The sequence below is a fragment of the Papio anubis genome, chromosome 10 (genome assembly GCF_008728515.1).
Source record: "Papio anubis isolate 15944 chromosome 10, Panubis1.0, whole genome shotgun sequence".
Lineage (NCBI taxonomy): Eukaryota > Metazoa > Chordata > Mammalia > Primates > Cercopithecidae > Papio > Papio anubis.
This window is the reverse complement of record NC_044985.1, coordinates 16,741,068-16,761,210: the sequence shown is the minus strand read 5'-3', so window position 1 is coordinate 16,761,210 and position 20,143 is coordinate 16,741,068. Positions and strand designations below refer to the sequence as shown.

The 20,143-nt window shown below is 39.2% G+C and overlaps 1 protein-coding gene across 9 annotated transcripts in view; it reads right to left on the bottom strand.

Moving 5' to 3' along the window:
* Positions 1 to 16,780, bottom strand: part of SLC35F5 (solute carrier family 35 member F5) — a 42,952-nt gene extending 26,172 nt beyond the window's left edge. For 2 of the 9 annotated variants that reach the window (XR_636914.4, XM_009185021.4), the window contains exons 1-8: positions 15,652 to 16,319; positions 15,433 to 15,520; positions 15,142 to 15,283; positions 10,822 to 10,965; positions 6,654 to 6,716; positions 4,114 to 4,195; positions 3,079 to 3,266; positions 2,177 to 2,236 (exon numbers count right to left, since the gene is read on the bottom strand). Coding sequence is in view for 7 of the 9 variants with exons in the window: in XM_009185021.4 (XP_009183285.1) it covers positions 2,177 to 2,236; positions 3,079 to 3,266; positions 4,114 to 4,195; positions 6,654 to 6,716; positions 10,822 to 10,965; positions 15,142 to 15,283; positions 15,433 to 15,520; positions 15,652 to 15,766 (882 nt within the window). In the remaining 2 variants the exon portion in view is untranslated. Of the gene's footprint in view, positions 1 to 2,176; positions 2,237 to 3,078; positions 3,267 to 4,113; positions 4,196 to 6,653; positions 6,717 to 10,821; positions 10,966 to 15,141; positions 15,284 to 15,432; positions 15,521 to 15,651; positions 16,323 to 16,346 lie in introns of those variants that run through there. The other 7 variants (XM_021923527.2, XM_003909192.5, XM_009185022.4 and 4 more) reach the window with 6 other exon arrangements.
* Between the last annotated feature and the right edge of the window lie 3,363 nt (positions 16,781 to 20,143).

Below are 20,143 nucleotides of genomic sequence, written 5' to 3'. Positions count from 1 at the left end.
GTTGGGGTCTCTGCTTGTTTTAAATGAGTGTAAGGCAGGACTAAAACGTATTAATTATATGCTACCCAGTTTTCAAAGGAGATGTGTAATAAAAGCTTCTATAGTTGACCCTTGAACAACATGGGGATTGGGGGACCAACCCTCAGGCAATAAAAAAAATCTGCTATAACTTTTGACTCCCCTAAAATGTAGCTACTGATAGACTACTGGTGACTGGAAACCCTACCAATAACATAAGTAATGATTAACAGATATTTTGTATGTTATATGTAGTGTATACTATATGCTTATAATAAAGAAAGCTAGAGAAAAGAAATGCTATTAAGAAAATCATAAGAAAGAATATATTTACTACTCATTAAGTGGAAATGAATCATCATATAAAGGTCGTCATCCTTGTCATTTTCATGTTGCATAAGAAGCCTGGGAAAGAGAAGGGACTGGTCTTGCTGTTTTAGGTGTGGCAGAGATAGATGAAAATCTGTGTGTAAGCATACCTGCGCAATACAGACCCATGTTGTTCAAGGACCAATTGTATATGGTGAAAATTAAAACAAGAGTAAAAAGATCAGAGCCAGATTAAATGGGTAATGCAGTGGGAGCTGGCTGTGGAACGTGATGATTATATCAGAAACTTCAGTTTAAAGGAAGAAAGCTACTTCAGGCGAGCATACAACTCATCTGTAGGCAAAAAGGCAGGGAGGCAATAGGAAAACCTGAGTTACGTAGCTCATTGTCTGTTAAAAGGAACTATCTCCCCTCCTTGGAAAAAGCAAACTTTTTTCTAACTTAAAACTCTGAGAGAAATGTATTATGTAAATTGTTATGTAACAACACTAGCCTTTATAGCAGATTTAAAGGTAGGTGCAGATAATAGCATTTTTAAAAATTATTTTTTGAAATTATAATATACATAAAATATACCATTTGGATCATTTTTAAGTGTACAGTTAGTGGCATAAAGTGCATTCACATTGTTGTGCAACCATCACCCCATCCATCCACAGGATTTTTTTCTCTTTTTTTTTGAGACAGTCTTGCTCAGTCACCCAGGCTGGAGTGCAGTGGTGCAATCTCAGCTCACTGCAACCTCTGCCTCCTGGGTTCAAGCGATTCTCCTGCCTCAGCCTCCTGAGTAGCTGAGACTACAGGCGTGCACCACCACGCCCAGCTAATTTTTGTATTTTTAGTAGAGACGGGGTTTCACCATGTTGGCCAGGATGGTCTCGATCTCTTCACCTCGTGATTCCCCACCTCAGCCTCCTAAAGTGCTGGGATTATGGACATGAGCCGCCGCACCTGGCCAGATTTTTTCATCTTATAAAACTGAAACTATCTGTTAGCTTTCTGCTTTCATAATGTATTTTAAGGTGCTATTTTTCAAAGACAATTTATGGTCTAAGTGACCCAAGCATCTATTGACAGAATAATGAATAAACAAAAGATGGTCTATCTGTACAATGAAATATTATTCTGCCTTCAAAAGAAAGGAAATTCTGACACAAGTTACAACCTGGATGAACCCGGAGGACATTATGCTAAATGAAATAAACCAGTCTCAAAAAGACAAATGCTGTATGATTCCACTCAACATGAGGTACTTATGAGTAGTCAAATCCATAGAAACAGAAATAGAATAGAGGTTGCCAGGGGCTGTGGGTGGTGGGAAAGAAGAGTTATTGTTTAACGGATAGTTTCAGTTTTATAAGATGAAAAAATTCTATGGATGGATGGGGTCATGGTTGCACAACAATGTGAGTGTACTTTATGCCACTAACTGTACACTTAAAAATGATCAGGGCCGGGAGCGGTGGCTTATGCCTGTAATCCCAACACTTCAGGAGGCTGAGGCAGGCAACATTACCTGAGGTCGGGAGTTTGAGACCAGCCTGACCAACATGGAGAAACCCCGTCTCTACCAAAAACACAAAATTAGCTGGCTGTAGTGGCGCATGCCTGTAATCCCAGCTACTCGGGGCGGTGAGGCAGGAGAATTGCTTGAACCCAGGAGGCAGAGGTTGTGGTGAGCCGAGATCGCGCCATTGCACCCCAGCCTGGGCAACAAGAGCAAAACTCCGTTTAAAAAAAAGAAAAAATGATCAAAATGGTGTATTTTATGTATACTTTATTATAATTTCAAAAATTAATTCTTAAAAAGGCTATTATCTGCACATACCTTTAAATCTGCTATAAAGCGTAGTGTTATTAGTAGAGCCAGGGAATGGAGAAAAATGGGCTATTTGAGTATGAAAGGCAAAATCATGACATTAAAAAAATTTTATAATCAGGCTAATAACATTGACATTAGCATTTCATTATTTAGGGTTTTAAGATGCTCGGTATAAATTTGAATCTTAAAGGCTAATATGAAAAAACCTTGGATTAGGCCACTTCCAATGATGTATACATAAAATAGCACAGAAATTCATTTTTTAAATTCTACATGTTAGAGTTCTCACTAACTCAGACAAGTCTCTAATCCCAGCTTAGCCCAAAATAACAATACTTTATTTACTCCATCATTATTCTATGTGAAATCTTAAGCACATTTTTCAGTTTCTATCTTAAAAAAGTAAGAAACTATAAATAATACAACCAGAAATTCTGTAGAAATATACTGAGTACTTGACAAAATAATACTTAACCTCATTTATTTGAATATAAAACTGCAAAACACTTATTTGAAAAAAATCAATGCATACAGTAAACTCTTATCTGGATATTTACTAACCTTTGTATATACATATATCACAGTGGAAAATAACTCTATTCATAATTTTGACCATGAGGCAATGCTAAATTCTGAAGAACTTCCCAAACTGTGCGTGTTCAAAAGTTTGTGCATATATATAAATAGCTGAAGTGTTATAGGACTTATTGAATGCTAACTCTTTGAGGTATATCAAGCATTTACTAATTTTGATACCCTAACTTCCTACAGGTCTCAAACAGCAGAGTTTAAAGTCATGACTAAACAACCTAATTGTCTCACGCTTCCATCCTATATTGTTGGTATATATACTGTCTTAAAATTCAAGTTTCAAATATCATATGCAAACATATCATAAAAAGACCTACCACAAAGCAAAAAAAAAAGCTAATTTTTGCTACTTGAGTTGCAGTAAGTTTCCCCACAGTTTTCAGTATGGATTCTTGTTCTTTCACAGGATATGACATTCGAGACAACTTTGCTTCCAATGCATGGCTTGACGGAAGCTGTCGAATCTCCATGATATTACTGAACCTCACACGAGACTTTTTGGGGGCTTAAAAGGAAAAGCACAATACGAAATAACTAAATAATTCCTCTCCAACAAAAGTCACAAGTTTTAATTTACTGATAAACGTATAAGTTCATCTATGATCAGAGTAAGACAGTCAAAGTAAACCAGAGGTATATCATTACCTGAGACAACTTTGTTCACTTAAAAGAGCTAAAAGGAAAAATGTTTTCATCTACAAAAATGTTGTAAAAGGTTTAAAATGAAACCAATATTCGAACAAGGTTTCTGCAATTGTGTACTGTATATACACAACTGCCTATTTCAGGATTTTAGTTGATTACTATTTTAGTATTTCTAGTAAAACTTTATTTGGATTTTTCCTCATGCATATCCAATTTATGAGAATTCATTTCCTGGGCAAGCACACAGAACAATTCTCTATAGGTCCATTCCTTGCAAGGGAAATTAAGGATAAATACTGCACCTTATGTTAAAGGTGGCATTCTTTACTAAATTCACAGAAGCAGCAAAATTCTTATAATCTGCTATTAGGCTCTTTGAGGGCATATTTAAGAGGATATTATTTGTTTAAAAAAGTATATATATATATATATATGCGTGTGATGCATGTGTGTATATGTGTGTATACATATATATGATGAAACCATAGAGATCTCTGGTATTTAGAAATTATTTCCAGTTGAAATAATACAAAAATGATTATACTATATTAGATTCACAATCCAGTCAAACTTTTAGAAGACTTTAGGCTGAGACAACACCACATGGAGCAGAATTGCTGGGTGTTTCAGTCAACCCACATCATCACTAAGTTCTGAAGTGGCTTGGATAAAGCTAAACTTTCTACCCATTTCTAAGTTTTGCTTACTTTTTTCAGTATCAATGTTTGTGCTCTCAGGTTTTTCACTTGGAAGATCATGGAATTTCACAGGAACATACAGAGGTTCACTCTGGAATATAACAGAAAAAAAAATAAACAACAACTATAAAAGCTAATATACTGGTTAAAATTTAAACGGATGGTACATAGACACAAATACCATCTAAAACATGGTTGTTCACCACCAAGTTTAAACAGCAATTTTCAAGACTTAAAAAAGGAAACTCAACAGATCCATACAGGTACAATGACAGAAAAGAATCCAGTTTACAGTTTAGAAACGTAATATAACAGCATTGGCATATTATGATATCTAATATTTAAATGTCATAAAAACATGTCTCTTTCTTAGCTAACAGATTCTATCTCAGCTAACAGATTATGTCTCATTCCTTTTCATTCATTTAACAAATGCTGATTGAGCTCCTACTAGGTCAGATGCTGTTCTACGTCCTGGGGACATAAGGGTGAATAAAAGCAGTCTCTTCCTCAGTGATCATGCAGTCTAACAGGGAAGGCAGATAACAAACTGATAACCAGGTATATAGTATGTATTTAATATTTACTAAATTGTCTCCTCTTATATTAACTAAAATTCTTGAAGACCTTTACACAAAATAGCTACTACTTACCAGTTCTTACTATGTATTGAGTACCAACTCTAGAGCAGTTAAACATATATTTCTCATTAGTCCTCACAATAATTTTATAGAATATGGCCAGTGCAGTGGTTCATGCCTGTAATCTCAGAACTTCGGGAGGCTGAGGCGGGCAGATCACTTGAGGTCAGGAGTTTGAGAGCAGCCTGGCCAACATGGTGAAACCCCATCTCTACTAAAACACAAAAATTAGCTGAGCGTGGTGGTGTGTGCCTGTAATCCCAGCTACTCATGAGGTGGAGGCAGGAGAATCGCTTGAAACCAGGAGGCGGAGACTGCAGTGAGCTGAGATTCTGCCACTGCACTCCAGCCTGGGTGACAGAGCGAGACTCCATCTCAAAACAATAATATTAATAATTTTAGAGAATAAAGCTGAGATATAAAGTAATCAGGTAGTAGACAAAAGAATTAAAGCCAGGTTTGTCTAACCATGCTCCAAAGGTCCATATTTTCAGGTAGTTATAAATTCCTCAACTGTTTTTACAAAAGTTCTTCAGATGATCTATATTTAAGGTACAAATCTCCAACTAGGCTAATTCTTCAAAATTAACAGAACTTTTTTTATTTCTTTGATTTCTCTTTTAACTCCTGGTATAGAGCTCCACCAATAAAAAAATATATATATTCAGTAAATGAAGGGACAGTAGGTTTGGAAATAGACCTAATCTCTCTGTTATACTGAAGTTTTCACTATAGCATCTGGCCTAGAGCAATTTGACATATCCATCTTACAGATAATAGCAAGAATTAGTACAAGAGTAGTCAGAAGAGCAGGCTGTTATCTCAACTCTGTCTTCTGTACTGATAGAGACAAATGATATTAAATTATGTTATTGATGCTTAAAATCCCAGGAAAAAAAAAATTCTTCATAGTACCTATTAACCTACTCTGCATGCCACTGTAGCCTACACTAAAAAACAGAGAGGCAAACAAGAAAACTGTGCTGGGAGTAAGGTCACCAAGCCAGTGCTTCACAAATTGCTATTAAATTTTAGAGTAATTATAATTTTTTCTCAGATAAAATGCCATGTTTGGAAAGAAAACAAGTATCATTAAAAATACATTTTACAGAGATGCCACCCTGAGCAACACAGCAAGACCATGTTTCTAAAAAATAAAAATCAAAAGCTAGTGGTGGAGTATGCTTGTATTTAGGAGGCTGAGACAAGGGGATCGTTTAAGCCCAGCAGTTCAAAGTTACAACGAGCCATAACACTGCCACTGTACTCCATCCCAGGCAACAGAGCAAGACCCTGTCTCTAAAAAGAAATCTAAAAATAAAAAATAAAAGAAGAGGTGCCTGAGTGATCATCTTAAAAAAAACAGATTTTTATATACTACCTCTCCAACTAGATTACAAATGCTTAAAATAACTGACTACGTCAATTACTTTACTTGCTTATTACCTGTCCCCTCGCAAATACACACACACTCACACACTAGAACAAAGCTGTATCTTCAGAGCCTAGAACAAGTGTTTAACACATATTTGTCACTGTAAAAAATTTGTGGAATACACAATTTGCCTATATAGTCTCAGTGTCAAAAATATGTGTTTCTAAATGATAATAATAACGTGCATGAAGTAAAAAAGTTGGTTAGTAACAAAGGATTGTCCTTTATTATTTTCACTCCTGAACCAGTTTCCCCTTCCCCTCTCTCTTCAGAGGCAGCTAAATTGCTTACCTCTAGGCCCCAGGTATCCCTAAGGAGAAAAAAAGTACCAAATTACAATCCTCATGATGGGCACCCAATATTGAGCCACATCTATGTTGTAACATAGCTTTGCTAACATCAAAACTGTTTCAGTTTTTCCTACCATGGCTCAACCCCACCTCTCCATTCCTGACAAAAAAAGAAGGACTTACCAAAGAACTGTTCATAGTTGTATCTGTTGTGCAAGCAGCAAAGTAACCTTCAGCATCTGCAAACTAAATACAGATAACAAGGTATAAAATCCAATTCAATTTATATTACACTGTAGGACTAGTCAGACATGACTCAAATAAATAGAAGCAAAAATCCAGAATCAACCTACAAGAGTATAACTGTTACTAACAATAATAGCAGCTAATGCCACATATTCACCATTGTGAGGTAGGTATTATCTTCATTTTATGGATGAAAAATTTGAGGTTGAGAGATTTTTAATCCTGACAGTCAGGATTAAAACCCAAGTTAGTCTAAAACAAAAGCTTATGCCCTTTTCACAACACTATTATAATATTTCAGATAAGTAGGGAAAGGAGGGATGGGTTAGTTAAAAAGGCAAGTAACAGGCCAAGGCTGGTGGATCATCTGAGGTCAGGAGTTCAAGACCAGCCTGACCAACATGGTGAAACCCTGTCTCTACTAAAAATACAAAAATATTAGCTAAGGGTGTTGGCACGTGCCTGTAATCTCAGCTACTCAGGAGGCTGAGACAGGAGAATCACTTCAACTCTGAAGGTGGAGGTTGCAGTGAGCTAAGATCGTGCCACTGCACTCCAGCCTGGGCGGCAAGACTACGTCTCAAAAAAAAAAAAAAAAAAAAGAGAAGAAACATCTCAGTATCTCAGTATTATGATGAAATTAGTTTTGACCTCAAAAACCTCTGAATGAGGCCAAGCGTGGTGGCTCACACCTGTAATCCCAGCTCTATGGGAGGCTGAGGTGGGTGGATCACTTGAGGTCAGGAGTTTGAGACCAGCCTGGCCAACATGGTGAAACCCCATCTCTACTAAAAAATGCAAAAATTAGCTGGGCACAGTGGCGTGTGCCTGTAATCCCAGCTACTCAAGAGGCTGAGGCAGGGGAATCGCTTGAACTAGGACGCAGAGGTTGCAGTAAGCCAAGATCACGCCACTGCACTCCAATCTGGGCCACAGAGCAAGATTCCGTCTCAAAAAGAAAAAAGAAAAAAACCCTGAATGAATTTCAAGGTTTGGACCACACTTTGAGAATCACTGCGCTAATGCTATATAAGTATGATTCCGTTTCATATCCATAGCTAGTCTATCATTATCTCTGCTGAAAGTCTGAAGAGGTTAAAAAACTTGCACAAGGTCAAAAGTTGGCAAGTGATAGAACAAGATTCAAACACTAGAGCCCCATGCTGTAAAAGAACCGTAAAAGATCAATAACAAAAAGGGAGTCATTGTAGAAAAATAAGACGCAGACAACAAACACAAGAGTTCTACTTTCCAAAAAATATATGAGAAAGTAACCAAAAACATGCACATTAAACAAGCTATCATCATTGTTCACCTGTCAAGTTGCCAAATGTTGGGATGCTGGTAAGGGTTCAATCATGAGATTTAATGAGTGTTTAACAAGGGTTTAATTATATACTGCTAACAGAGATAAGAATTAATGCAACCATTATGACGGTAATTTAGCAATAAGAATTAAAAGCTTTAAAAATGACATTACTCGGCCGGGTGCAGTGGCTCATGCCTGTAGTCCCAGCACTCTGGGAGGCCGAGGTGGGTGGATTGCTTGAGGTCAGGAGGTCAAGATCAGCCTGACCAACATAGTGAAACCCTGTCTCTACTACAAATACAAAAATTAGCTGGGCATGGTGGTGGGCGCATGTAATCCCAGCTACTCAGGAGGCTGAGGCATGAGAATCACTTGAACCCAGGAGGCAGAGGTTGCAGTGAGCCAAGATCACGCCACTGCACTCCAGCCTGGGCAAGAGTGTGAGACTCTGTCTCAACAACAACAACAAAAAATGAATGAAGTACAGAAACACTACAACATGGATACATGGATAAACCTTAAAAAGAAACAATTCCATTTTCGTTTTTATTTTATTTTTTTTGAGACAGTCTCACTCTGTCACCCAGACAGGAGTGCAGTGGCTCAATCTCTGCTCGCTGTAACCTTCACCTCCCGACTTCAAGCAATTCTCATGCCTTAGCCTCCCAACTAGCTGGGATTACAGGAATATACTGCCATTACTGGCTAATTTTTTGTATTTTTAGTAGAGACAGAGTTTTACCATGTTAGCCAGGCCAGTCTCAAACTCCTGGCCACAAGTGATCCACCCACCTCAGCTTCCTCAAGTGCTGGAATAATAGGCATGAGCCACCGCACCACGCCCAATTCCATTTTTGTAAAAAATAAAAAATACACACATGAAGAGAATGGTAGGATATATGTCAAAATATTATCAGTGGTTATTCCTTGAATGGTAGAATTTATTTTCTTCTTTTTGCTTCTCTGTATTTTCTAAATTTTCACAACATACCTACACTAATACACATACAATTTATCCCTACATGTGATATTATGATGTATATATAATTTCTACAATGTATATGTATTACTTTTGCAAAGTAAAGAAATACGTACTTATATTTTTGGTAAGTTAAATTTGTGTGTGCACATGAGTATACATTTGTAGGCTTCACTTAAATTTTAAAAAATTTTTAATTAATTAATTAATTTATTTATTTAGAGACAGAGTTTCGCTCTGTCACCAGGCTGGAGTGCAGTGGCGTGATCTCAGCTCACTGCAACCTCTGACTCCCTAGTCCAAGCAATTCTCCTGCCTCAGCCTCCTGAGTAGCTGGGACTGCAGGAGCACGCCACCATGCCCAGTTAATTTTTGTATTTTTAGTAGAGACGGGGTTTCACCACGTTGGCCAGGATGGTCTCGATCTCCTGACCTCATGATTCGCCCACCTCAGCCTCCAAAAGTGCTGGGATAAGAGGCATGAGCTACTGTGGCCTAGGCAGGTCTTGAAATCCTGAGGCTCAAGAGATCTGCCTGCCTTGGCCTTCCAGTGTGCTGGGATTACAGGCTTGAGCCACCAAGCCCCGCTTTAAAATACAATTATTGAAAGCCCCTGACTGCAGGGTGCAGTGGCTCAGGCCTGTAACCCCAGCACTTTGGGAGGCCAAGACAGTGGACTGCCTGAGGCCAGACTTTGAGACCAGCCTGAGCAACATAGTGAGACACTGTCTCTACAAAAAATACAAAAATTAGTGGGGTGTGGTATTGCGTGGCTATGTACTCAGCTACTTGAGAGACTGAGGCAAGTGGATTGCTTAAGCCCAGGAGTTCAAGGTTATAGCAAACTATGATTAAACCACTGCACTCCAGCCTGGGCAACAAAGTGAGACCCTGTCTCTAAAAATAAATCAGTAATTTTAAAAAGAATGTACTTATTAGATAAGATAAGAAACAAACAATACTATTTTAACCCACAAAAAATAATACACATGAAAGAAAAAGATTAATAGAGACAGAAAATAATATAGTGGTTAGTAGGGTTTACAGGGAAGAATGAATAGGGGTTATTTTTAAGTCTGTGTAGAGACTTTCTGTCTAGGATGATAAAAAATTCTGGAGCTGATGGTTGTACAGTAAAGAAAATGCACTTAATGCCACTAGTATACATTTAAAAATAGTTAAAATGGTATATTTCACATTATATATATTTTAACATAATAAAGAATTTTTTAAAGGATTAATATAAGAAACAGTTTTATAATTCTTCATTCTCAATAATTCAAAATTTCTACTTCTATAAAGACGATACATCATTATATAAACTCATATTTCTTTCAACACTATGAATGAGCATGTCATATTACTTCAATTAAAGAATATAGTTTGATTAGCCAAACATCTAAAATATGTCTGGAAATATGAGATTTTCATTTTAATACATAAAACTTTGAATTTTTTTGTTTCCAGAATCCACCTAACAATTAGAGGATACTCATCCAATCTGCAGACTCTTGACATTCTTCTTATTCCTTCCTTTCATCTTCATTGTCACATGAATTGATTTGGACTAATTCAACAATTTTTAACAACTCAGAAAACGTCATGGAGTAAGAGTTCTCACAAAATATTCTGATACTACTTGATTAGAAGAATACATTTAAAATTCTGGACAAGAGCAGGTTTCCTTATATCATCTTCACTCACTTAACTGAACAACTTAAAATATGACTCTCCTTAAAGAAACTAATATGTCTTTAAACTTCGAAAAAACATACGTATACCCCCTTCCCAACAGACACTTAAAATTAAAAACTTACAAAAGCAGCATGCTTTCCGCGAAGTCCTCTTGTACACTGTTGTCTCCATGGCTTCCAAATAATAAAGCCCAAAAGGTACAAAACAAACATAGATGTTTTTGCAAAGGTGCTGAAGAACGGTTTGTTGTACTGGGTAAAAACGTACTGCAGAGGAAAAAGTTACACAGACAACTTTGAGATGATCTTAAACCTTATTACTCGTCTCCAAAATAAAGTCACTACATGATTTTTAACTCTTCAGAAGTTCACTTGGAAAGAAAAAGTCAAAGGGATTACAAAAATATTTTAGATTCATTTCTGAATACTGTATTTACCTTGCATACAAAAGGATATCACCAAACAAAGCAGCAACAACCTGCTAAAATAAGTTTCGTTTAACATTCATTGAAACCTACTATGAAACAGTGCCTATACTAGGAGCTAAAGAAAAATAAGACAGGGCCAGGCGTGGTGGCTCACGCCAATAATCCCAGCACTTGGGGAGACCAAGACAGGCGGATTGCTTGAGCCCAGAATTTCAAGACCAGCCTGGGCAACATGACAAAATTCTGTCTCTGCAACAAAATAGAAAAATTAGCCAGGCGTGGTGGCATGCGCCTATAGTCCCAGCTACTTGGGAGGCTGAAGCAGGAGGATCCCTTGAGTTCACAAAGGTTGAGGCTGCAGTGAGCCATGATCAAGGCACTGCACTCCAGCCTGGGCAACAGAGCAAGACCCTATTTCATAAAGAAAAAAAAGAGAGAAATAAGGGAAGTTATCCTGCCCTTGGGGAGCTTAACATCTAATAGAGGAGACATATATATGAAGACAATAAGCATAATGTGCCAAGTAACAAGAGAGGGGTTCAGGATACCATGGGAGCACCAAAAGGAAACTGACAAATTTCAACGTTATGGACGTTTCCCAAGGGAGACTGGTGTTTTCTGTTTGTTTGTTTTTAGTGTATCGTGAATATAAACTCACAATTTTTTATATCCTAAGAAAATTCCTAGTTATAGCCACTAAAAAGGCATAGAAAAAAATGATAATCCAGGAGGAAAGTGCAACTCTAGGATGTAAATGGTGGTCCACGCCATTTGACACTAAAAGAAACAATGGCTCTGGCCAGGCACAGTGGCTCACACCTATAATCCCAGCACTTTAGGAAGCCAAGGTGGGTAGATCATTTGAAGTCAGGAGTTCAAGACCAGCCTGGCCAACATGGTAAAACCCAGTCTCTACTAAAAATACAAAAATTAGCTGGGCATGGTGGCAGGTGCCTATAATCCCGGCTACTCGGAAGGCTGAGGCAGGAGAATTGCTTGAACCTGGGAGGCAGAGGTTGCAGTGAGCCAAGATTGCACCATTGCACTCCAGCCTAGGTGACAAGAGCAAAACTCCATCTCAAAAAAAAAAAAAAAAAAAAAGATTAATAAGGCCATATTAAAAAGACTTAAAGAATTCCAGCTAATAAATACAGAGGGAATAACTCAAAAAAAAAAAATCACCATTTTGCAACCCCTAATGAAATACTTTATCTAGACAACTTAAACGTGGATATTCAACTATTACGTAAAAGGTGATGAGGAACTTTATAGTACTTAAATGGCATCATCTAAATTGAGACTTGCAGTCATTAATCTCATGCTGGAATGTTACAGGAAGTACTCAGTACCCCAAAGTATTCTCTCCTGAAAACTAAACCCAAATCGACTTTATACCTAACTACCACTTTACAAGAAATAAAGAGAAAAATAACAAGTTAAATGATACCCCAAGGAAACAATCAGCTAAATCCAGAATGTGTGATACACCCAATAGGAAAAATGACCCAGTTTCTCCAACAAATTAATGATATGAAAAAAAAAAAAAAAAAAAAGGAGGGAAGATACAGTTAAGGAATAAAGAGACTTAAAAGATATCACAAATGCAACGCGTGATCTTTGTTTAGATCCTAACAAACTTAACGGGAAAAAAAAGTCCTTGACGCCACTGCAGAAAACTGGACTGGAGAAAACTGAATAATGAACTGGATGTCAGATGATCTTAAGGAATTACAGTTAATTTTGTTAACTATGTTAATGGCATAGTGATTTTGTTTAAGAAAATTAAAAGTCCTTTTCAGTTTCAAGTATATAGGAAAGAAATTGTGGCTGAAATGACATGTGACATATGCTTTAAAATATGCTTTAAAATGCTCCAGGAAAAAAAGTTTTGAGGAGAGGTTGATAAGGTTGGCAAATTTGGTTAACTGCTAAAGGTAAGTAATGAACACAAGGAGATTCATTATAATATTCTACTTTGTATACGTTAGAAAATATCCATAATAAAAAGACTGATTTTATTTTTGAAATACACACTTTATTTCCAAAGTTTGCTTTTTCTTTTTCTTGAGAAGGAGTTTCACTTTTGTTGCCCAAGCTGGAGTGCAATAGCGTGATCTTGGCTCACTGCAACCTCTGCCTCCCAGGTTCAAGCGATTCTCCTGCCTCAGCCTCCTGAGAAACGGGGATTACAGGCACCCACCACCACACCCAGCTAAGTTTTGTATTTTTAGTAGAGACTGGGTTTTACCATGTTGACCAGGCTGGTCTCGAACTCCTGACCTCAGGTGATCCACCCACCTCATCCTCCCTAAGTGTTGGGATTACAGTCATGAGCCACCACGCCCGGCCCTATCTCCAAAGTTTAATGAGCATATCTGGTTGAAGAAGTAGAGACATTACATATACGCTTGAATAATGAGATTATAAAATATCCTCTTACTAAAATATTTTACTTTAAAACAATAAAGATAAGTTGAGTTTTTTTCTCCAGTTTCATTAAAGTACAACTGACAAATACCAAATATATGTACTTTTTACAACGTGGTGTTTTGATATATGTATACATTGTGAAATGATTACCACAAACAACACATTTTTTCTTTTCTACTTTGCTTAGATATGGTTAAATTATAACTTAACCAGGTGCTATTTGTTCCTAAATTTTATTAACTGATAAATAAAAACAAACTATTTATTTTAAATGAAAATAAAATTTAAAAGATAGATTTAGTTCCCTGTCAATATCAAAGACATTTCTTTGAGGTAAAAGTACAAAATGTTCATCTAAAAGAAAGTTATAGAAGAGTTTTAAAGCGAAAAATATATGGCCTATTAGATTCCAGAGACTAACTCCAAAAAGTATAAAAACTTATATACTTGGCCGGGTGCGGTGGCTCACACCTGTAATCCCAGCACTTTGGGAGGCCAAGGCGGGCGGATCACGAGGTCAGGAGTTCGAGACCAGACTGACCAACATGGTGAAACCCCGTCTCTACTAAAAATACAAAAATTAGCCTGGCGTGGTGGGGCACGCCTGTAATCCCAGCTATTCAGGGGGTTGGGGCAGGAGAATCGCTTGAACCCAGGAGGCGGAGGTTGCAGTGAGCCGAGATCGTGCCATTGCACTCCAGCCTGGGCAACAGAGCAAGATTCCATCTCAAAAAAAAAAAAACTTATATACTCATAGAATACAATGCCAATGTCAATATTTACTTAGCTACAATATGAGAAGACCTGAGTATTAAACTGCTTCTTTTGAAAGTTAAATTCATTTTATAAATGCCAGTTTCCTGCTGTATATTCGCCTTAAAATTGCAACATAGAAGTTGAAATGCACACTTCTGAAAATAAAAGTTGCTTTTTATAGGGATCATTAACCAAGCAGAATAAAGTATACAAGTAGAAAGAAAAACTAGCTTGCAAATTCAAAATGCCACATTACTACCAATAGGTCATCAATAAAGATACAATTTAACTGAAGGAAATTGTAAAGATACAACTTAACTGAAGGAAAATTATGAGGTATACCAAGCACCTCATAATAAGGTTTGAGTCAGCAAGCATAAATGTGGATGCAACCACTCATGGGCATAACAGTGACCTACACATGAAAACTCATTATTTTTACTCATTTGTCCAAAAGCAAGCTGAACTTTCTAGTAAATGGTGACATTGTGTTGCATCCTGATAGTTATTTCACTAGAAAATTATATTCACAGGAAGAATTTGAATTTAGAAAAAAAGCCAAAAGTAACACTTTCAAATATAAGAAAATATGCATAGTCTCTCTAAGTAACCCTCCCTAAAAGATGCAAGAAAACTGTATGAAACAATAAAAAAGATCATCCTTTCAGTTTTAACTTCAAGTGGCAATCATTCGATATTTTTTAAAAATTCGATAGTATTTAAGATACTGCTTTGAGAAAGCAGAAGACTGTAATGGCTAGAGTTACTACAGGTTAACAGTAACATCGTGGCTGTAATGTAACATCATTCCTGGACCGAAGGTACGTACCGAAGTAAGTTCGGAGGAAGCAACCCATATCACATCAACAAGCAGCAGAATAACAATCCCAAGAGCCATTCGCCTGCGCTGAGTGAAACCACTGTTCTGGGAATTCATTCGGTTCATGATAAACACACACACCATTTGCAGTCTGTTTTTTAGAAAATACAGATCACATTAGAGATGATTTTAGAAAAATAACCATTAAAAATCAGAAAATTAGTATAACAGAAACATCTGACATGTGTTAGCTAATGTTCAGTGTGAAAGTTACATAGTGGATAAGCATGTGGAACCTACCTGGTCTTAAGAGCCTTTCTGAGATCCTCAAGAGCAATGCCGGAAAACTTGGCAGATCTCAGTCTGAAAGGTGAAGAACTCAGCACCCCTAAAAACAACCATGAAATTATGCTATGAAAACGTCAGTACCTCAAGGTAAGATTCATCACATCGTTTTTTACTCTTCGCCTTCAAACTGAAAGCAAATCAAAGAAAAGGACCAAAATGTGTTAAACATACTTGCCACCTTTCTCAGTACTTTCATGGTATCCACTGTACGCTTCAGATTATCCTTAGAGAGATACGCGATACCGGGCGGGCAGCGAGGGGGAGTAATATACAACATACGGCACATTTAAGAATAGTTAACTACTAGAAAATAGCTTCTCTGAATTTCACAAACACAGAACTCCATTCACCTCTCCACCCAGAGGAATCCATCCCCGGGGACAGCGTCTAGACACTGTTTCTAAAAGTGTCTTTTCTGTCCCTGATCTCCTGGAGTGGAATTTGGTTATCCGAGAGTAAGTGATTTGTTGTGGATCTTGAAGGCACCTCTCCAATATCCTCAAGTGGTAAAAGAAAAGGATTCTCCACGCTCCCCCACCCACCTCTGTCAAAACATCCAGTCATTTCAAAAGAAACAGCTGGGAAAAGGAATCCTCCTTCTGTTTTGGAGCGGGGAAGACAGTTAAGGCAGTGACGCCTCCCCGGCGAGCCGAGGCGAGGGCGCACGCACGGCTTCCTCAATTGCCAGGGGTGGGCGCAGGGCTCGGGCGCCCCTGTCAGCTCCCGTCCCTCCGCCCCTGGAGACCGTCACGGTTTCTCGGTCAAGGCGCTCCGGCTGCCACCAAGGGCAGGAGGTGGTGCTGTTGGTGGGCACTCCGTCCCGGTTTGGGCTCCGGTGATGTCGGGGCCCTTCCCTGCCTGCCTACCTGGCCTTCCTGCCCCGCGATGGCGTCGTGGCGGCACCATGAGCGGACCGGCCAGGCCCCGCAGCCGCCCAGCGCCACGGCCGCGGCCTCGGACTCACAGAGCTGTCACGGCGCCTGACATCGCGCCGCACTGGAGGCCCAGCTCCTGAAGCCGCGGTGCCCCTCAGGGAGAGGCTGCTGACACCACCCAACTCCACTCGGCCCAGGAGGGCGTGGAGCGGGTGAGGGGAAGGGACAGCTCAGTCAGCGATGGCCGCGGAGACCCGGGGTTCTGCTCTGGCCCCGGCCCCGCCCCCGGCTTGCCCTCCGCGCAGCCCCGCCCCCCCAGCCGAAAGCGGTGGCACGTCATAGAGGCGCGACGGCGGACTGCGCGTGGGCGCGTATCCAGCTTGGCGTGGCAGAGGCTAGGGAAGTAATGCGAGGCGCTCCGCAGCGAGCGAGGATACACGGCGGCGAGGCGAAAGAAGAGCGAAGATAGGAAGAAGGGAAGTAGGGCGAGGTGGAGGAAGAAGAGGAAAGCGAGCGTGGGTGTCTAGGGCAGAGCGTTGGACGAGGGAGTGCCAAACCTCCGCCCGCCTTAGAACGAAAGCTGGCAGCTCCGTTTCACAAACTGCGAACCTGAAACTTTGGATATCCCTTTCTCGACAGCCGAAACGCAAAGTGGCTTAGAGTACTTTTGATTCTTGAAACCTTTTGTATATAAACAAGATCTCAGCTCTAGGAGTTACAAACTACATCCTAGGGCAAGCTACTTAAACTTCTCTGGCCCTCGGTTTCTTTATCTACAAAATGGACATGATGATAGTACCTGCCACATTTGTTTTTTGTGTATATGCCAGGATTGCATGAGTTTACAAATGTGAAGGGCTTAGATCCATTCATGGCACATAATAAGAACCTCACAAATGTTAGCAATTTTTTGTTTGTTTGTTTTGAGACAGTGTCTCACTCTGCCACCCAGGCTGAAGTGCAGTGGCACAATCACAGCTCACTGCAACCTCTGCTTCCCGGGGTCAAGCGATTCTCCAGCCTCAGCTTCCAATGTATCCGGGACTAGAGGCGCAAGCCACCAATGCCAGGCTAATTTTTATATTTTTCAGTAGAGACGGGGTTTCGCCATGTTGGCCAAGCTGGTCTCCTACTCCTGGTTTTAAGTGATCCGCCCGCCTCGAGCTCCCGAAGTGCTGGGATTATAGGCGTGAGCCACCACGCCCTGCCAAATGTTGGCGATTATTAAACTGTATATAGACTTGTTCCTTAAATATTTTGACTATTCCATGGGAAAGGTTTGTCCAGCATCCTGATTTCTATCTAGAAGACAAAAACAAGACTAAAGGGTTCTGTAATTTAACATCTTGTTCAGATGGTGTGAAGAAATTAAGTTCTCTTATAGTCACGATTTAGTGTACCTCTTACCTTTTAAGTCTTGTTTCAGTGAAGTTGAATGCATATTCTAGCGACTAATAAAACAATGCCAATGAGCATTTTAATTGATCGAATCAGTTTCAAATAAACTATAAGCATCAAACACCTCTAATAAATCATTCAGAAACGTATTGTGCAAGCAAAAAAAAAATAAAAAAAAAACCTTAACCAACTACTTGGTATGACTACTTAGGGGAAATTTCGTTGCAGACATTAATCATATTATTCCAGCACCAGTCCCTTTTTTTATTTCGTTAGCATTCTTTAGGGTATCAGCCCGTAAGACGCCTAAGAATTCTTTATGCTAATATTTGATGTATAGTCTGAAAAAATAATAGCATTATAAATATCTCTCAGAATCTTAAGAGTCAGGAAAGCTAGATACCAATTCTTAATCTGACTACAATTTGTTATGTAATCTTGAGGATTATTCTACTCTCTACTGTGCCTCAGTTTCTTCTATAAATATGAGCTTCTGAATTAAAATATTGTAAATGATAGTACTGTGTAAGTTACCATTATTACCACCTGTTTCCAGACCATCTGTTAAAGGACAAGCTGTGGATATTCTTGTAACGGATAAAGTAATTCTGGCAGACTGTCTTCAGCTAGTCTCAAAACCTAGTTTAACTTCCATTAATATCTTTTCCCTGGGTTATTTAAGGGAAATTCCACGGGACTGCTGTAACATAGGCCCTAGTGTGTTTCTGTGCTGTGGCACCATCCTGAGCATCTCAGGCATTCCTTTTTTTGTCCTTATGTCTATGTCTTACCCAAGGCTAAATCTTCAACCGTGTAATTTCAAATGTAAGTTCCACAAGAGCAAGGATTTTGTTCTGTTTTGTTCTTCACTATTATCCTCAGCATCTAGAATAGTGCCTACTATTCTCTAGCTGCCAGTCAATGTTTGTTCAATGAACTTGAACATCCTGCTGTCTCTTGATCTTTTCCTTATACTTAATTCCTTTCCAAAGTCTCCGTTTCTGTCATTTAGAGTGAGAAAAGAAAATTATTTTTATCTGAGGAATGTGGTTATTTTAAACTGTCAGACCCAGAGGGACATTAAAAGGAGACAACAATCACATCCTACTTCTCCCTTGAGCTAGGTATTCCTCTCCTGAAACTGCTTGTTTATGCCACAAGTAGCTATAAATTAACCTAATGTCGCATCAGACACTATAACCTACATCCTATAGCTTAACAATGTAACCAATCACTAATAAATGTTATTTCCATAAACCAATAAGAATTTCTGTACACAACGTTGTATCAGTTCACTCCTTGTTCCCTTTTTTGCCTTTAAAGATTCACCTGTGGGCCGGGCACAGTGGCTCACACCTGTAATCCCAGCACTTTGGGAGGCTGAGGCAGGCAGATCACGAGATCAGGAGTTCAAGACCAGCCTAACTAACATGGTGAAACCCCGTCTCTACAAAAATTAGCCGGGCGTGGTGGCACGCACCTATAATCCCAGCTACTCAGGAGGCTGAGGCAGGAGAATCGCTTGAACCTGGGGGTGGAGGTGGCAGTGAGCCAAGATGATGCCATTGACTCCAGCCTGGGCAACAGAGCGAGACTCTGTCTCAAAATAAATAAATAAATAAATAAGATTCACTTGTGATGGCTGCTAATCGGTGTGTATATTCAAGGTAACTTGAATCTATGCTCCTAGGTTGCAATCTTCAAGCTTGGCCCAAATTAACTCTACTTATATTAATTTTGCTTCAGCTTCTTCCTTTTAGGTCAACAGAGTAGCACCATTTTTTCTGAGTCCCACAGGCTTGATCTTTTATTAATTTCCTTTCTACTCTTCAAAGTCGATCACTCTTTTGAAATTTCTCAATAGTAGACCCTTAAGATACATAGGTGTTCAGTCTGATACCTTCAAAAATAATCCCCCAGGCCGGGCACGGTGGCTCACGCCTGTAATCCCAGCACTTTGGGAGGCCGAGACTGGCAGATCACGAGGTCAGGAGTTCGAGACCAACCTGGCTAACATGGTGAAACCCTGTCTCTACTGAAAATACAAAAAAATTAGCCGGGAGTAGTGGTGGGCAACTGTAGTCCCAGTACTTGGGAGGCCGAGGCAGGAGAATGGTGTGAATCCAGGAGGCGGAGCTTGCAGTGAGCCACGATCATACCACTGCACTCCAGCCTGGGCGACTGAGCGAGACTCCATCTCAAAAAATAAAAATAACAAAAACAAAAATCCCCCAAAATATACTCTAGAGAATATAATTTCCCCAGTAAGGTACATGTGTCACAGTATGAATATAAAAGCAAAGTTGTATGTGTGTACAGGGCAGTCACTAACTGCCATATATCAGTCTCAAATAGTACAATTCAAATTCCAGCCCTAGTAAAATTATAAA